At 35.0% G+C, this 17,976-nt stretch overlaps 1 protein-coding gene across 2 annotated transcripts in view; it reads left to right on the forward strand.

The window, feature by feature from the left end:
• TRPC1 (transient receptor potential cation channel, subfamily C, member 1) overlaps window positions 1-17,976 on the forward strand; it is a 77,794-nt gene continuing 59,818 nt past the window's right edge. Inside the window, exons 1-3 of one of the 2 annotated variants that reach the window (XM_012647433.1) lie at window positions 1-296; window positions 11,096-11,250; window positions 17,786-17,887. In XM_012647433.1, the coding sequence (XP_012502887.1) occupies window positions 125-296; window positions 11,096-11,250; window positions 17,786-17,887 (429 nt within the window). In that variant the 5' untranslated portion in view covers window positions 1-124. The remainder of the gene's footprint in view (window positions 297-11,095; window positions 11,251-17,785; window positions 17,888-17,976) is intronic. The other variant, XM_012647434.1, reaches the window with a different exon arrangement.

Consider the following 17,976-nt stretch of genomic DNA (forward strand, 5'->3'; position numbering starts at 1 on the left):
TCACGCCGAGGCGGCCGTGGGAACGACTCATCCCTTTTCCAGCCCTGGGGCGGGGCTGGGGTCGGGGTCAGGGCCGGTGGGGGCCCCGCCCCTATCTCCTGGCCTGCCCGCTTCATGGGCTGCGATGATGGCGGCCCTGTACCCGAGCACGGACCTCTCGGGAGCGTCCTCCTCCTCCCTGCCTTCCTCCCCATCCTCTTCGTCGCCGAACGAGGTGATGGCGCTGAAGGATGTGCGGGAGGTGAAGGAGGAGAACACACTGAATGAGAAGCTTTTCTTGCTGGCGTGCGACAAGGGTGAGAGCTAGGCCCCTTTCTCCGCCTCTGGACGCCCCTGCCCTCCACACCCTTCTTTTTCCCCCCTGCCTCAACTTACTCGGGGCACTCCCTCTTCCTCAGGAGCCCAGTGTCTGTCTATTCCCGCCGGCCAGCTGCCTCTCGGGTAGCCCCGCACCGCGTCTGCCCTGTCAGCGTGGAGCGGGCGGGCGAACCGAGCTGGGGGTGCGCCCTCCGATCGCGGCACCTGGGGCGGCGGCTCTGGCCGTGGCCTCCCTTAGTCGGGTCCAGTGTTTAGGTAGCGTCGTGGGAGACCAGACCCCAGAGTTTTAGCCCCGCCCCTGCCACCGGCCGCGTGAGTGACTTGGTCTGTGTCTCTTGGGCCTCAGTTCTTTCCTTCGGGGAGCGAAGAGGCTAGTTTCAGACTTTCCAGTCCGAAAATCCCATGATCTTGCCTTAAGATTCCTCGTATTTGGGGCTCTTACCTGGTTTTTGTTTTTTTAAAAAAACAAAACCAAACCTTCTGTTATTTAGTTTCGAATGCCCAGTGCCTTGGCCAGTGAGTTGACTGGCATTAGCTATCTGAATATCCTAGGTGGAGATATACGAAATAAGGAAGGGACTGGAGAAATTCTGCCTCAGTTCCCAAAACTTTCTCCAAAGTTACGGAACACCTTTGATTGTTCGTGCTTTTTAATGGAGAGAAAGGTTGGTTGATCCTTAGCCGTCTTTTGGAGATAAAGATAGTGAAAAATAATTACAGGAATCATAGGGCAAAAATATGTGGAATGTTTTTAGTGTGTTTTCCCATTTTTTCTAAGTCTAGAAATTGGTCATTTTTATGGCCATATCAAAGTCTTTTCACGTAAGCTGCTTTCTAGTGATGCATATAATAAAAGGAACAGGAAATTGCCCTTAGACTGCTTTTATTTCCTACATGAAAAAAGTACTAAAAATATTCTGTTTCTGAATTTATGCAGCTTGCTGTACAATGGACATGCTTAGGAGAACCGTTGGAGCCATGCAAACTTCCAAAATATAAACCCAAAGGGCAGTTCACACTGTGAAAAGATTAACTACAGAGGATTTTTGTTTGTTTGTGTGTGTGGGTGTTATTAAATCACAACCTCCCTAATCTCTCTTACTGCTTTTGAAATAGGATTTTATTTACACAGCTTTTTGTAAACACATTGACATATAAACAAAGTCCACCTATGTCTTTTATCAAGTCACTTTTATGTTTTTGTGTAATAGTATTAATATTATGAAAGCATTTTTTAAAGTACACCATGGACACAACTTTTCAGTAGTCTTGGAAATGTAAAGAAACATAGGCTCTATATTTATAACATCACAAAAATAGGGTGTATGGATTATGTGAAATTATTTGATGTTGCTGGAGTGGCTTTATTCTTAAAAATTCTGAGAAGGGAAGGGGAAAATATTGTGTTGTACTAGAATGTGTAAGTGGCTGCTACATCTACCCAGCTTACTGTGCTGTGGTTATTTTAAAGCAAACAGAAAGTGGGTCAAGAGCAGGAAGGAATGTGATATTCCTGTCAAACTGAGGACACAGAAATACCATAATGGAATATGGTTGGAGTAGGTACTTTTATGGTGTGTACATTTAGGATGCTTGCATGACATATCTCAAACAAAAGAGAGTTTAAATTTATGAGTTTTAAAGCCTATCCAGTAGTACCAGTTGAAACTGCTTGATAGTCTTCATCAATTTCACATTTTATAATATCATTAAAATCCTTGGGGAGATTTGGCTTTTGAGGGGGTGGAAATTAAATATGCATGTTTTCCCCATATGTGAATTAAATTTTTTAAATGAGTGAGATAAAATAGATATTTTCTATGTTTTAAGTATGTTGGAACAAGTTCTTAGGTTAGATTTGGAAAATAGCATAATTCTTATACTTATGGTATACATTTATATTTTAAAAATAAATTGGAGTTGTGGGAGTATTTTTTTTGTTTACATCTTTGTATTCACTAATATTGTTAAACCTTTTTTAGTGTTCCCCAAGCCAAATCTAAAAGTGAAAATTTTCCTGAAGTAGCTGTAGTGCCCACTATTAGTATATTGGAGCGTTGATCAGGCCAAATGGCAAACATTTACTAAAGCAGCTATTGGGGTAGAGTGCTGCTGCTTTTCATAGACGATTTCATTTAATCCTCACAACCCCATGAGCCAGATCTGTTGTTATCCTCATTTTACAGATGAGGAAAATGAGGCTTAGTGAAATTTAAAAATTAATTTGCCGAAGGTTACCTTGTTTAGAAAGTAATAGAACTGGGATCTATTTTGAGCCTGCACTCTTAACCACTGTATCAACCTGATTGTAGTTGAACAAATAGAAATCATTTGTGCCACAAAAGACACATCCACATTTGGACGTAATTTGAAATTAAGCTTGCTTTCTATGGATATTTTATAAATTTTGATTTTTGTGTATTACATTTGTCCAATAAAGGTAAAAAGGAAGCAAGGTACTTTGGTAGCACCAGAGTAAAATATTTCATTCTTTTTATTTAGCAGTCTTCCTCTACATGTGCAAAATGTTCATAACATGTTCTACTTAGGGAGAAATTAGGAATTCCTAAAGCAAAAATTGTGGAGATGAGATGGTTATGTGTATATTAGTGGATGGGTGGCCCTTTGAAAAGTGTGTACATATTAAAGAGTAAACAAAAAATGTAGGAAAGAGAAAATGAAAAGATTTTATAGTTTGTGAATAGCTGGCTTTTATGTAAATGAGTTCAGTAGATCTAGGCAACTGCTGATCCAGATAGTGGCCCCTTAGTAATGGCTATTAATGATCTTCAAAGTGGGACAGGATCATCTCAAAGGTAACACCAGGTCCTCTTCTTTGTATAAAATTTAGAAGAAAAAGTGAACTGCAAGTTCCTGTATCAATGAAATAAAGTTGAGTCTGGGCCCCCCAAATGAAATTCTTAGAAAGTACACTCATATTCTTTTTAGACATAGAACTCTATAATTCAAAGGTAAAAGTTAATTGAAACAAGAGCTGACTATAAATATGTTGTTTTATAAAATATGAAGTTGTGTTTCTTACCACCCATGTCTTTTTCCTTCCTCATTAAGAGTTAGTGTGGTAATGAGCCCCTTTTAATTATGGGAGCCTCTGGTATCCCTTAGGCCTGCTGCTTGGAGAAAGGGAAAATCAGTTTATTTAGGAAGCACCTAAACTAAGAATAGTTTGTGTTAATTTTCCTCTTTTAAAGTAACTGTTGAGTAGATAGTAGCTTTTAGTATATACTTGTAAATATCAACCTGCATGAACCCTTTAATTTGCTGATGTTATCATTTCTTGTGAAGAAAAGAGAAGTTTGAAAGGATTCAGTCCTTGCTAACTTTCCATTGAGAGTATTTGTAGTAAATTTCATTTACAGTCAATGAATCAGGAGTCCCTTCTTGAAATTTCAGCATAGGTTTAGAGGAAGAATGGAGAGGGCAGAATTTCACTTTTATACCTAGGTTCAGCCTAATCTCAAGTGTCCTTTGTGATATGATTTGCTGCATTGTAAGGAAGGATGTGTTGATGACCGAGTTCCTACATATACTTTGTGTACCTTTGGGCTAAGGATGTTTTTAAAATGTGCAACATTTTTGAGAGAAGTAATATTACACTGCTGTTTTATTAACACCTTACTTGACATATTTAATGGGCTTTTTCTTTTGGTTTTACCTATTTGAGAAGAGATTTTGAAGTGTGTTGGAGAGGTTGATGGTGGGAAGAAAAAATGCAGAATACTGGGTATTGCTGAGAAGTTTTATGTTGACAGGGGGCACCTAATGAAAGGACATATATGCTGTGAGGGAAGAAAACTTTGCAGAAAGGAGAGGTAAAGTATATTGTAGGCAGCATTTTACAAATATTTCACAAATTGTGATAGGCATAGCACTTAAGTACTTTGTATAGGAAAGCTTTTCAGATAAAGTTTTAGGATGTACTAATTGAGAAATGTTGCTATAGGGAATGGTTCATAGTTATTTTAACAAAAAATAATTCAAATCACCAAAATTTTGGTGGTTAATTAACAGACTAATCATTGAGCAGCTAGCTTGCCTGACAGTTCTACAATACTGGCATTTCTTTGTAGTGATCCCACAAATGTGTTTCTTTATATTATTTTTACTTTTCTATAAGTCGTCATCAAAATATCCTTATCAGATTCTTAATTATGTTAAGGCACTGGGAAAGTGCTTTATCGAGAATTTACTGACTCCATCTCTATCCTTTAGGAGCTTATTCTGTAATGGAGATGCTCTTGTGCTCTTGTGAAGAGCAATAAGGAAACAAAAGTATGTTTGTGTATATTATATATGTCTGAGGGAAGAAGCAAATGCTCAGTGTTAAATGGCCTACATGTGATTTGGGAAATGGGATATTCCTAATACAGAGGCAATCTTTTATCTGGGCAGTTAAAAACGTAACCCAAGCAAAACTCCTATACCTTGTATATTACAAACTTGGGAAGAAGTGTTAAAAGATTAAATTTTATTGTATAGGTATTGTTGCAACCTAAGAATAATGCCTCGTCTACATTGCTGCTAATGCTATAAATATCTTCTTCATAGTTGACTCCATGGAATTTAATGATGCTGAGAAGTTTGAGATCTAGGATTAGTAGTTTAATAGGTAATGAGAAGTTCAAAAGTTATCACTAAGAGGTAATAAGTGACATCTTTTAGGAGCCCAAATGAATTATCAGGACTAAAAGAATTCCAGTATCATATCAGTATAGCTATGAGATGCAGTAGAATTTCTTTATTGTTATTAATAGCTTCTGTTAATTTTTTTTTTAAATAACTCATGTTTATTTTCTGGTCATATTCCAACAGTAATTCCTTTATATTTTTTCTAGCTTAATTTATATTGACCAATAATATACTTTTCCAATTTTATAAATATATATAATTCAGATATCTATGAGATTAAATTTAAACAATACAATAAACCCTTTATGAAACTGTGTTGCTACATACCTGATATAAACTACAAGTTTTGTACAACTTGCAACATCACTGTAAATGGGATCTCAAGTCATATACCAGACTCTATCCACAAAATAAACATTGCTTCTAATTGTTCTTAATAGTCAAGTTCAAGAATATGCATTTATAATTTATATCAACTGATTTACTATAAAAAAGTCAGCATTACCTTATATGCTTAGTATAATTTTTTTCCTGCAGCAGTGTGAATCTTTGCTCTTTTGTCAGATGATATTCATTATCATTAGTAGTCCTCATTAAGATTCATAAACAACTAAGAAATTATGGTAATAATTGTCTTTTTTCAAAAATATTCAAAGTACTATATGAACAGTTCAGTATACCGTGTTTTTGAGTATCTTTAATTTTCAAGGTTTCATTCACAATAATATGATTATAAATACATTGGGGTCTGTAATATTAGGTTTTGCACATTTGATAAAGCTACATTTTAAATCATTTTCACTGTAAAAATCTGCTTATATTTTTTTCTTTTTAAAATTTGGTTCAGACTAATTTGAAGTTTGCTGTAGAGTTGACATTTTTTTTTTTTTTTTTAGTTTGAGACAGAGTCTCACTCTTTTGCCCGGGCTAGAGTGCCATGGCGTCAGCCTAGCTCACAGCAACCTCAAACTCCTGGCTCAAGCGATCCTCCTGCCTCAGCCTCCCGGGTAGCTGGGACTACAGGCATGTGCCACCATGCCTGGCTAATTTTTTCTATATGTTTTTAGTTGTCCAATTAATTTCTTTCTATTTTTAGTAGAGACGGGGTCTCGCTCTTGCTCAGGCTGGTTTCGAACTCCTGAGCTCAAACAATCCGCCCGCCTCGGCCTCCCAGAGTGCTAGGATTACAGGCATGAGCCACCGCACCCTGCCCTAGAGTTGACATTTTTATCAGTTTTGTCCTTATTTATATTTCTGGATCCAGCAATTAAGTTTGATCAAATCTTTGTATTTTTTTATATCATCATTCTTTTTCCTCGTAATAAAATCTTCTGTTTTAAGCACCATTGGTAATATTTCAGTTAGAATGTTGCACTTGCCACACTCCAAGTTTATTATAGAAACTTGATTTGAAAAGCTTTGCACAAAATTTTTTTATTAAAAAAAAATGAAAAGCTTTGCAGATTTTTTTGAGAGATAAAATTCTCCTACATTTCACAACTAACTTCAAATTTGGCTAATATAAAATTAAACTGAGCAACAGTAACTCTGCAATTTCAGTGATGATGAAATATACCATCTTATGCCAGAAAATCAAACCAGATGCCAATGAGGAAGAGGTGGAATCACCTTTTCTTAATCAGTATCGTAACATTTCTCTACTATGTTTGTCAGGGATTTATCACAGTTGACCAGAATAAATTTGTTCTTAAGGATCCATGGGATTAAGGATCTTCTGGTATTTTATATAGTATTCATTTTTTTAAATTGCTGGTTAGGACTCACTATATTGATTTCATGACTGCTAATGGGTTGTAATCTATAATTTGGAAAACATTGGTATAGAATTATTATTGGCTAAGCAGGGGAGTGGCACAAAATAAATTCAGAATTTAGCAAGGCCTAAATCCTCTAGGACTGTGTAGGCCACAGTAAGACTTTTGGCTTTTATTTTAAGTGTAATAAAAAATCATGAAGATTGTACACTTGAAATGATTTGAATTTTTGAAAGATCACTCTGGCTGCAGGGTGGAGAGTGAATTGAAGAAGTGGGGCTAGAGCCCAGGTGAGCAAACTATGGCCCATCGGCCAAATCCACCTGTTTTTGTGAGACTTTGGAGTAAGACTGGTTTTCAAATTTTATATTTCAAATGGTTAAAATTTTAAAGAACAATATTCCATAACACATGAATAGTCTATGAAATTCAAATTTCAGTGTCCATAAAGTTTTATTGGAATACATACACCATACAGCTGCTTTACAGCTCTTCCCTGAAAGGGAAGAGTTGAGTGGTTGCTACTCAGATGGCATGGCCCACAAAGCCTAAAATATTTACTATTTAGCGCTTTTTTGGAATAAGTTTGTTGACCCCTGTGCTAGAGTGTAAAGTATTAATGAATAATATAAATTGCAGTAGGGAAAAGAGTCCAGTGTGAACTGAATTCAACTTCAGTTTGTACAGAAGTGGTTAGATGTTTTAAAGGAAGAATGAGGGAGTAAGGAAGGGAATGGGTGGGGGGGCTCAGTAGAGTCAAGGGAGTGAAAAATTACAAAATGTCAGAAGTGGGGAGTTGGTCCATGTGAAATCTATCTGGGTTTGCTAACTGACACTTACGGAAGTTAGGCTCCTACCCTCTCACAGAAGCTGGGAGACAGGGGTCCTGTCTTCAGGTGTTGGCTGGAATAAACAATAAATTCTTTTGGCAGCCTTGAGTTTTCTCAGACAGGCCCTTTAAGAGGGGTGAGGGTTATCTTCAGGATACAGCCTTGAGCTGTTAGAAACTATATTAGTGTTTTGTTCAAGTCTATAAAAACCAAGGTTGGTTGAGGCCTAGTGGAGATGATAGCTCAGAGAAGTCTGACTAGAGTTTGATCAAGGAGAGAATCTTTGTCAGCAGCTATATGAGTTAAGAGGTCATTGCAGAGTCTAGGAGAGAGATGATGGTGGCTTGGGGTAGCTGTATACATGGAGACAAGTAGATGAACATTTGGGAAAGGGGGCTGAGAAGACTTGGTGTTGAATTGGTAGACTCCCTGTGGAATTGATTGAAAAAAATTTCTTTTTCTTCGCTGAAAAAGACAACCATCTAGCCAAAAAAGTAAACAGATTATATTGCACTGCCTTCTATATGTTACATTTTAAAAGACAAAAGATGTATGTAACTCTTGAAAGCAATATAAAAAAAATATAAAATGAAAGGCATTTATATGTTTATCTGGCATACATAGACATTTTGAATTGTAATCCTTGCTCAAGAACTAGCTTCCTGCTGTTTTAAGTTTCTAACCTCTTTTTACATGTATACTCATTCTAAAAATTAAGACTATTCTGGTCTTTTTAGATACAGTACATTGTTTTAAATGAATTGCATATGTAAACTTCTATGGAATGCTTAGTCATAATTCTGTTTCCTAAAGGTTCTGTTGACTATAGCATATGATTTTTTATTTGCATTAGTGTGTTAGCTGTGGCAGCGTGGAACTTTTTACTTTTATGGATGAAAATTATTTATTTGGTTTTTATTTTTAAGGTATTTTTGTTTCTTCTTTGTATAGCTCCTTGACTGCAATGGAAATAGTCTCTGAAACTTTAAAAGTGGAATATCTGATATTTGCAATGCAATTCCTTTTTTAATAGCAATCTAAACTTTTTAAATGCATAGTTCTTTTTGTCCATTTGCTATATTTGAAATTTATAAAATTTTTATAAGAATTTATTTATATGGCGCTTTATACTTTTGTGTCTCTAGCAATATGATTGACTAGAGAATCCAGGAAATGCTTCTGCTTCAAATTTCCTAGAAATGATAGCTAACGTATAATAAACATCCATTTAAATATGAACAGCTGAACTTTCAAGAAAGTAGAGAAAACACCCAGGATACAAAAGAGAAGAAAAGACTGAAAAACAGAGGAATGTGTGAACTGTAATGGCTGCTCCATGGGTGGGGGTGAGAGTTACTGGTCTGGGCATTGTAGCAATTTGAGTTTTAATGCCCTCATGGGAACAGGTTGCAAGGCCTTGTGTCTGCACAAAGTGGGGAATTGGAACCAACACCTAACCATAAAACCAGGATCCTTAAAGAACAATACCTTCAGCAAAGGTAGATGAGGTAGATGAGGAAAAGAACCCATCCACCAGCACATGAAAACTTCAAAGAAACTTGTTTGTCTTAGTCTGGGCCCTGAATGGGGGTAAAATAAGACTTTTCTAAGAATATGTAACTGTGGTTCTGCCTCTTGTTGGCTTGGAGTTCAAATTAATACTACCATTTAGAGACCATAAAATAATTATGTTTAAAATTACTAAAAGCTTAAAAGGAGGAAATGAAAATATAAGAAAATAAAACAGAAGAGATTTAGAAAAGAATCCAATAAAATTTATAGAAATAAAAAATATAGTCATTAAATTAAAAAAAAAATCAATGAGTGCTAAAGGAGGAATATGTAACTGGAAGAGATGTGTGAAGAAATCACCCAGAATACAGGAGAGAGAGAAAGAGGAAAAATTAGAAAAATCTTGAGAGACACAGATGTTGAAATGAGAAGGTCTAACATAATGTCTAATAGAAATTGGTAGGAGGAAAAGTAATATGGGAATGAAGCAATTAATTCTCACTTAGACATGTCATGATAACAAACAAAACATAGCAGAGTTTTTATGGGTAGCATTCTCTTAAGATACTGAAATAGATTCACCTGAAATAAAGTTAAATGTTATTTTCCAGTAATAGTGATAAATTTTCACTGGTCTATCTTTGGTTGCTATTGGTTGGTGACTGAAAGCATCACTTTGTGAAGTATCTGATAAGTTTTTCCCATGAAGCATTAGTGTCTAAATAGTAATTAGTAGTATTATGGGGGAAATATTTCTTTTTGTGACTAGTTTTCTTCTTGAGGGAACTAAGGAAATATGTTATCAAGAAAGCTACCACTCAACTTCTTTCAAAAGAAGTTGCGTGTGCGTAAGGCCATAGGATTAAAAATAATTGCAAATTGACTTGAAATTTTAACAAATAAGATGTTACCTTTCTTACTCATTTAATCCAGTTTTAGTATTTTTTCTTTCTGTACCATGAAATCATTCATTTCTTTTTCCTTCTGGTTTCCACGCTGATTGTTCTTTCCCTATTTCTTATTCATAGACTTCTAAGGAGCAACTATATTTGCAAGTCACTTAAAATGGTTTATTCATCTTGTGTTTAAAAGTTAAATGAAACAAAACAAACAAAACCTCCTTTGCTTTCTTACTTCATGTAATTAGCATTTTTGTTTTGATTCAGTCCCCGTATTCCTGCACCATCTGCGCAGGAGACAAATAGAGTGGACCCTTGGTGAAAATGATTACTGCTGTAATTATTCTCATTTTCCCACATGGGACAACTGTTTTGTTGTGGGCTACAGTCAGGCGGAAGGCAATCTGCTTGCTCCTAACAGATCAAACACTAATCCTAGTCCTGCTTTACAATTTTGTGAGCTAAATGTTTCCTGGTCATTTAATCTAAACAGCTTCATTAGTCAGATGATGTATGTATGGGGGGGAGGGGTGGGTGTTTTGGGAAGGAGAAGAGAGGACTTTCAGGCATCCTTCCCTTTACTGTACATTCCCACAAGCATATACATATTCACACTGCTTTCTGAAGTATGTTTCCCTTGTAAAACCTCTTTATGATATCCTCTACTTACTAGATTTCATTTTTAACCATTAAGATGTATAAGTAAATGTTTGTACATATTTGAGATATAAAAATTCCTTTATGTTTCTTCTATCTTATTTTTCTAACTTTTAGTCTATGCTTTTGGGCATCCTTTATTAAATTACTTTAAATATCTTCTAAAAGTTTCTCTTCCTCATGTTCATCTAGTTAAGAATTTTAAACTAATAACTTTTATTTCACACTGCATTTTAAAAATTTCTACTTTTTATGTTTGCAGCTGATGTACCTATTATTTTGTTAAGATATAAGTTTTCAGCAAGGAAATATTCACATTTTCTGTGTACATTTCCATATACAAAAATGAGTTCAGGTTTTTAATTTTTTAATTCAATAAGCTAAGTTTTACTTTACAGTCATTCTTATTTAATATGTCATGGATATTAAATTATGTTTGTATATTGTTATTTAGGTGATTATTATATGGTTAAAAAGATTTTGGAGGAAAACAGTTCAGGTGACTTGAACATAAATTGCGTAGATGTGCTTGGGAGAAATGCTGTTACCATAACTATTGAAAACGAAAACTTGGATATACTGCAGCTTCTTTTGGACTACGGTTGTCAGGTACAAGGCTAGATAATTTTATCCAGTAACTTCTAAGTACTGTTAGATATGCCATGTTTTCTTCTTTCCTTCTTGTTTTCTTTCTTCTTTTTCCTTCCTTTCTTTCTTTTTCTTTCTCTCACTCTCCTTCTTTCTCTCTTTCTTTCATCTTTTGTTTTGAGCCACTAAAAGTTTTTAAAACAAACCAAAAGAAACTTTTTAAAAAGTTAATATTTTGAATTGGTTTATCTTTTTCCTCCCAACTGTCACTTTTCCTCATATTTGATAGAGGTAAATTATCATGACTTATTAAAGATGATTTTGTTTTTGTTACCTATATTATTATTATGTATATATTATATACCTAAAAATAGTACAAGTGTTCTGAAAGTGTCAGAGGAACAGGTTTTTCTGTGGTGCATATTATTTAAAGGCATACAAACAAAATGCTCCTGACTCACAAAACAATTTTCAGTTTGACTTTGGTTTTCTCCCAAGTTTTATTAAATTTTCCATATTGTTTGAAATTTATTCTTTGCTTATATTTAAAGATGAAGAAATTTTTTTAAACAGGAAAAGATGGACTTTTCTGTTTGTCTTCATATCAGTCCAAGTAGAAAAGCAGGCATGTGTGTAAGTCTTAAAAGAAATCACTCTAGAGATTCTGAAGCAAATTTGATAATAATATCATTTTCCTTTCCTTTTTGGTTTATGATAGGACTTAGCACATGAAATCTAGCTCTTTTTTTTTTTCTCTTAATGAGGCATATTTTTTTGAGTGGCATCAGGAAGCACTTGCAGCAGATTTTCTGAATGTAAGTAGGGTAGTTCTATGTACATTTCTATTATATATATGCATTACAACATATGGTGCTATCTCCAAGTATATATGTTTGGAGTAAAAAAGATATTACTTAGCCAGAAACCTCAGCTATCCATAGTACAACTGAGAACCAGAGAGTAAATAAAAAATGCCTCTGAGTAGCCAGAGTAGCTGCCATGAATTTTTCAAATTTACTCAATTAAGTTCATGAACTTGAGTTATAGGAGTACTTCTGGAGTCTTCTTTCAAAGTCTATTTTTTCTCATTTTAAATTCCATTTTAACAAATTTAATTACTTTGTAATCCATAGAGCATTAGAGGGACAATGGAAGGGCATGAGAACTGTAGTGGAACAAAAAGAAATGGTACCTCTGACACAAAGAGGTCAACAGCACTACATATCTAATAATTTCTGAGGGAGCTACATGTTAGCATGGTAATTAAGGTTTATAACAGTGGCCCAGAGTCAGTAAGAAAAAGTTAAATTATTTTCAGTACCTATTATTTTAGAAGAAAGAAGAAATATATATGTGTGTGTGTGTGTGTGTATATATATACACACAGACTTTCGGAAGAAAACTTCCATCTAAATAGTTTAAGTGTTAAAGTTAAACATTTAAAGGCATAAGCTTCAGTTACCTAGAGAATAAATTTATAAAGAAATTTGTTCCCTGATCTGATGATTCTGGATAAAAGAGGTATTATGGTATAATAATTTTGTCTTTGTACACATGTTGTTACATGTATGTAATAGTTCTGCAATAAACATGGTTCTTTCACATACTCGATCACATTCAAACATTATAGTCAACCTATATAGATGTTACATTTTATAGATCAGAAAACTGAGGCTCATAGACTTTAATGAATTGCCCAAAGTTATAAAATTAGTAAGGGCAAAACTAAGATTTGAACTTAAGCTTCCGACTGCAAATCCCATGCTCTTTCTAGTTCACTGTGTTCTGTCCAGGTTACCTGTGTCTTATTTTATCAATCAACAAATGTCCAAGGTCTTTGGTTGGGTTGATTTCTTAAAATGAATTGGACAATTAAAGTGTATATGAGTTATAAGTCAAATAATACAAAGGTATATTTGATAATGCTGAGTGGTAATAATATTAATACTTGACCCTTATATATTGCTTCGCAGTTACAAAGAGCTTTCATGTATCTTGTGTTATATCAGTGGTGCTCAACCAAATGATTTTGTCCCCATCAGGGGATATTTGGCAATGTCTGGAGACAGTTTTGGTTTCACAGTTGGGGGACAGGTTACTACTAGTATGGTGTGGGTGGAGGCTAGGGATGTTACTGAACATCTGCAACACCCAGGACAGCCCCCACAACAAAATATTATCTGGCTCAAAATTTCAATAGTGCTGCTATTAAGAAACCCTATTTTATATTTAAATTTCTGTAGTTCAATATTAATGCTTTTGAAATATAAGAAAGAGCAAGATCACTATGGATTGGTGCTATCAAGAAAGATTTCTTTGGAGGAGTATCAGTGGAGCTCAGCCTTGAATTATTATTAATAATAATTACTAACACTTATATAGTACTACTCTGTGCCAGGAACCTTAAATATATTCAGTTACTTAATCCTCACACAGCCCTGTTAGGTAGATATAATTATTTTCCCCGTTTTATAGAGGAGGAAACTGAGGTACAAAAGGTTAAGTAACTTGCCCAAAGTCACTCCATAAATGGGAGACCTGGAATTTGAACCCAGGTTCTGGCTCCAGAGTCCATCATCTTACCTACAACCCTAATCTACTCTCAAAAATGTATAGATAGGCAGGGAAAAAGGCATGTGGAGAGGATGTAAACAAAGGCACATGCAATGTATATTCTTGAGACAATGAATTGACTTAGCCTTTTTGAACAAAATATTTGGGTTGGAGAGTAGTGGAAATTATCAGGATAAATAACTAAAACAAAACTGATGAAAAGGGCCTTGCATGCCAGACTAAGGAATTTGGATTTTATATAATAGATAATGGAGTATCATTAGATGGCTTTTGAGAAAGGATGTGATATGTGTCCATTGGTATTTTCAAAAGATGAATCTAGTGCCTGAGTTTGGTATAGATTGAGAAATGGAAAGTGAGGAAGACTATAGCTTATGTGAGCAGTTTTTGTTGTAATACAGATATTAAGAGGTTAAGGCTTGAATTGAAACAATGGCTAAAAGAAAAATAGTGGCTGTAAGAAGAGGGGAAAAAAGGCAAGACATGAGAGATGTTATAAAGGAAGAATTGACAGGTCTTAATGAGTATTTACATTTGGAGGGCGGAATTGAGAAGGAGTCCAAGATGATTTGGAAATCTTAAACATGGGTGACTGGGAGAAGGATGAAAGAACAATAGCAAGTTTAGAAGAAAAGTCAAGCTTGGAGCAAAAGAATGTGAATTCTCGTTTTAGCCTTGTTGATTTTGGGGTTATCAAGCAGTCCCCAACAGACAGTCACAGATGAAGATTATATCTCTAGGGAGAGGTCAGGCTAAAGAGGTACGGTAGACAGGCATGGGCATGGGGAGGGCCATGAATAACAACATCGTAAAAGTGGGTGAAATCACAGAGAAGAGCAAAGGGTTGGTGCAGATTCATTCTTAGGGAAGATCTTCATTTAACAAAGGGCATTACATAGAAAGAGTTTCATTAAATAAGACCAAATAAATGATTCAAGTTGTCAGAATCAGTTAGGATAGTGCAGCATTCTGCAAACCAAAGAAATACTTTTAATATGTTGCTAGAAAGCAAGAAAATCGAGGCAGTAGAAAAGGTCATTGAATTTTGAAAGTATGGCATCAGTAAAATTGGAGAAAATGACAAACTTTGAGAAGTACAACACAGTGAAAGGAAGAAGAAAACTTGAGTGGTAAGAGAAAGACAGGATTAAGTCAAGTTAGCAAAGAGTGAGAAAAGATTTAATGTTTTGGGAGCGGGCAGCTGGATCTGATATTTCTGCAAATGAAGGACCAAGGTCCTATAGAACTGTGGTCCCCAACCCCCAGGCCTCCGACTGATACCGGTCAATGGCCTGTTAGGAACCAGAAGGAGCAGTGGGCAGGTGAGCACAAGGGAGCAAGCAAGTCTTCTTCTGTATTTGCAGCTGCTTCCCATCACTGGCATCACTGCATAAACTCCGACTCCTGTCAGATCAGCCGAGGCATTAGGTTGTCAAAGGAGCACGAATCCTACTGTATATAAACTCTGCATGCAAGGGATCTGGATTGCGTGCTCCTTATGGGAATGTAATGCCTGATGAACTGAGGTGGAGCTGAGGCAGTGATGCTAGCGCTGAGGAGTGGCTGCAAATACATATTATCATTATCAGAGAGGTTTGACAGCACAATAAATTGTAATGCGAAACCATCCCCACTCTGATCTGTGGAAAAATTGTCTTCCATGAAAATGGTACCTGGTGCGAAAAAGGTTGGGGACCACTGCAGAAGATTGGAGAGCGTTAAATAGAATACTAAGGTGGAAAATTTAGCTTTGGAAAGGAAATAAGTAGCTTCTTACTCTGAGCTTATGCGAAAGAGTATGGGAATTGTTGAAAAGACAAATTCTAAGGTCAGAAGGAAGATAGCAACCTCATAAATATATGTGTATTGAAGATACTTTAATAAGGAATTGTCAAATATTTGAGAAATTGGGAAACAAAACTAGTGAGAACATTTTGTATACCTGTATATATTTTTAAAATAATTTAAAACACTTTTTTACTTCAGAACTGCCATTGGTTTATCAAATAAAAAACCATTTGTTCAGAATAAGTCAATGGTAACTACTTACATGAAATTTTTATATAAATGAATATATTTACAGCTGGAGCTTATCCTTTTAAGCATTAAAAGATTTAATATAAATCTTTACTTTTTTACTAAGTAATGTATCAGAATAGTTTAACTTAACCATCGTAAGTTGGAATCATTAAGAATGTAATCATTTTATTTTGCTTCATATGTTCTGAAACTATTAACATGTTTGTCCCTACATTAAATGGCTTCGGACTGCTGTGCATTCATTGATAGTGATTTTGCTATACTGGTATTTTATCTTTTCAGTGGTCAACTTTAGCAATTTTTCCTCTTTTCCCTACTTTGTTGTTTTCAATCTAGCTGTTTTCTTATTCTGTAACAATCTGAAGAATTCTTAGGAAAGTCAGATAGTCATCATTTATAGACAATTCTAAGTCAGAATGCTTGGGCCTGTTTCTTTTGGGAAATGGTGCCCATGGAGTTAGTTTGTGACAGCTCAATATGTTGCTTTTTTTTTTTTTTTTTTTTTTAAGTTGTAGCTGGAACGGTGGCTATGTTTCAGATGCTTGAAGTTGCCTGGTGTTTGACTTTGAGAGCAATGTCATTAGTATAGTTAGCTTTATAGGTTAAAATTAAAAATCATAAATGAAATATTTAATAGTAATGGATACAAGGTTCTTTTTGTTCATTTGCTTCAACTGACTGACTATGCTAAAAACTGAAGAGAAATGTGTGCAAAGCAGAAAAATAATAATGCTAGGACTTTAAAGCATAGGCTATAGCCCAGTGAACCCTGAAAGTGTTAATGGATAAAACAATGGATTAAATTTTCCATCTAGGTGGGGAGTTTTGCCGTGGGAAAACATAAGTGATTCCTAATGGTTGAATGAAAATGCCAACCCATTCTTTGGGGTACGTAGTCCTATTTTTAGATATCCAGGTAAAGCCTGCCATTTTTTGCCCTATTTTTAACATCCAGATAAAGTGGATAAAGCTTTCTTCTTTTCAGCTACAAAGAATATTAAAGATCTGATATAGTTTCATTTCCAAGAGCAAGAATATTGATTGATTTAAATAGTTATTAAAGATTATAGCACTTAAAAATATATAGATTGAAAATAATCAGGGTATTTTCTTAGATTAAATCATTATTTATCCCCATGTTTTCCTTCTTCCTTTATGATTTCCCTTGAAAAACAAACAAAGCAAAACGAAACCTTGATGTTACGATTTCCAGTAGGATTGTAGTCCTTGTTACGGTTGAAAAGTCCCCATTTCCTTACTTTTTCCTCCTATCAAAGTTGGATCTTCACAATGAGCTATAGATTGAGAGTAGAACTATAAAATTACTTCTCTTTCTGGCCCCTTTGAATTTTGGTAGCCTAATTATTTGTGGTTTATCTTTGATAAAATTGCTAATATTAATGTCAAATATGTACCATTTCAGTCGCCACGTATGTTTTAAAAATGATAAGAGAAAGCTCTCCCTTTATATATTTGCCATTCTCCCCTATCATGGTTGCATTAATGATCATTTTTATTAGACTAAACACAATCCTTTACCTGTAGTAATAGTTCTTGACGATTTCTTTTACAGATTTGGAATGTTAAGATTCTTTTGGTCCACAGTCGAAGAGTAAAGATCTTGGGGGGAAAAAAACTTTAAATACGTTTAAATACTGCATGGATCAGCACTGTTCCACTAATAATCCTTCTATCAAGCATTCATTATTTTACTAGCTCATGCATTGAAACCAGGACAGAAAAGTGTGTATTATGATACACAGAAGTACTGTTAAGGCAAGAAAATGGACTATTTGTACAGTCTCAATTTTTGAAAATTCAGTATTACTGTATATAATACAGTTTAAAATTTTTTAAAATAGTTTTATTTATGAATTAGTAAAAAGAAATAGTTTACCTTTTTATCTTCCATTTTCATTTTTAACTTTTTTTTTTTTTGAAGTCTGCAGATGCACTTTTGGTGGCAATCGACTCTGAAGTAGTGGGAGCTGTTGATATACTACTTAATCATCGAACAAAACGATCATCAAGACCAACTATAGTAGTTAGTACTCTTAAATATTTATTAATTTGGATTTTTAAACCAAAATATATCTCCTGCCCCATTGCCATTTTTTCTTTCCCCAAATTTGT

This window comes from Propithecus coquereli, unplaced genomic scaffold (genome assembly GCF_000956105.1).
Source record: "Propithecus coquereli isolate 6110/MARCELLA unplaced genomic scaffold, Pcoq_1.0 Scaffold268, whole genome shotgun sequence".
NCBI lineage: Eukaryota > Metazoa > Chordata > Mammalia > Primates > Indriidae > Propithecus > Propithecus coquereli.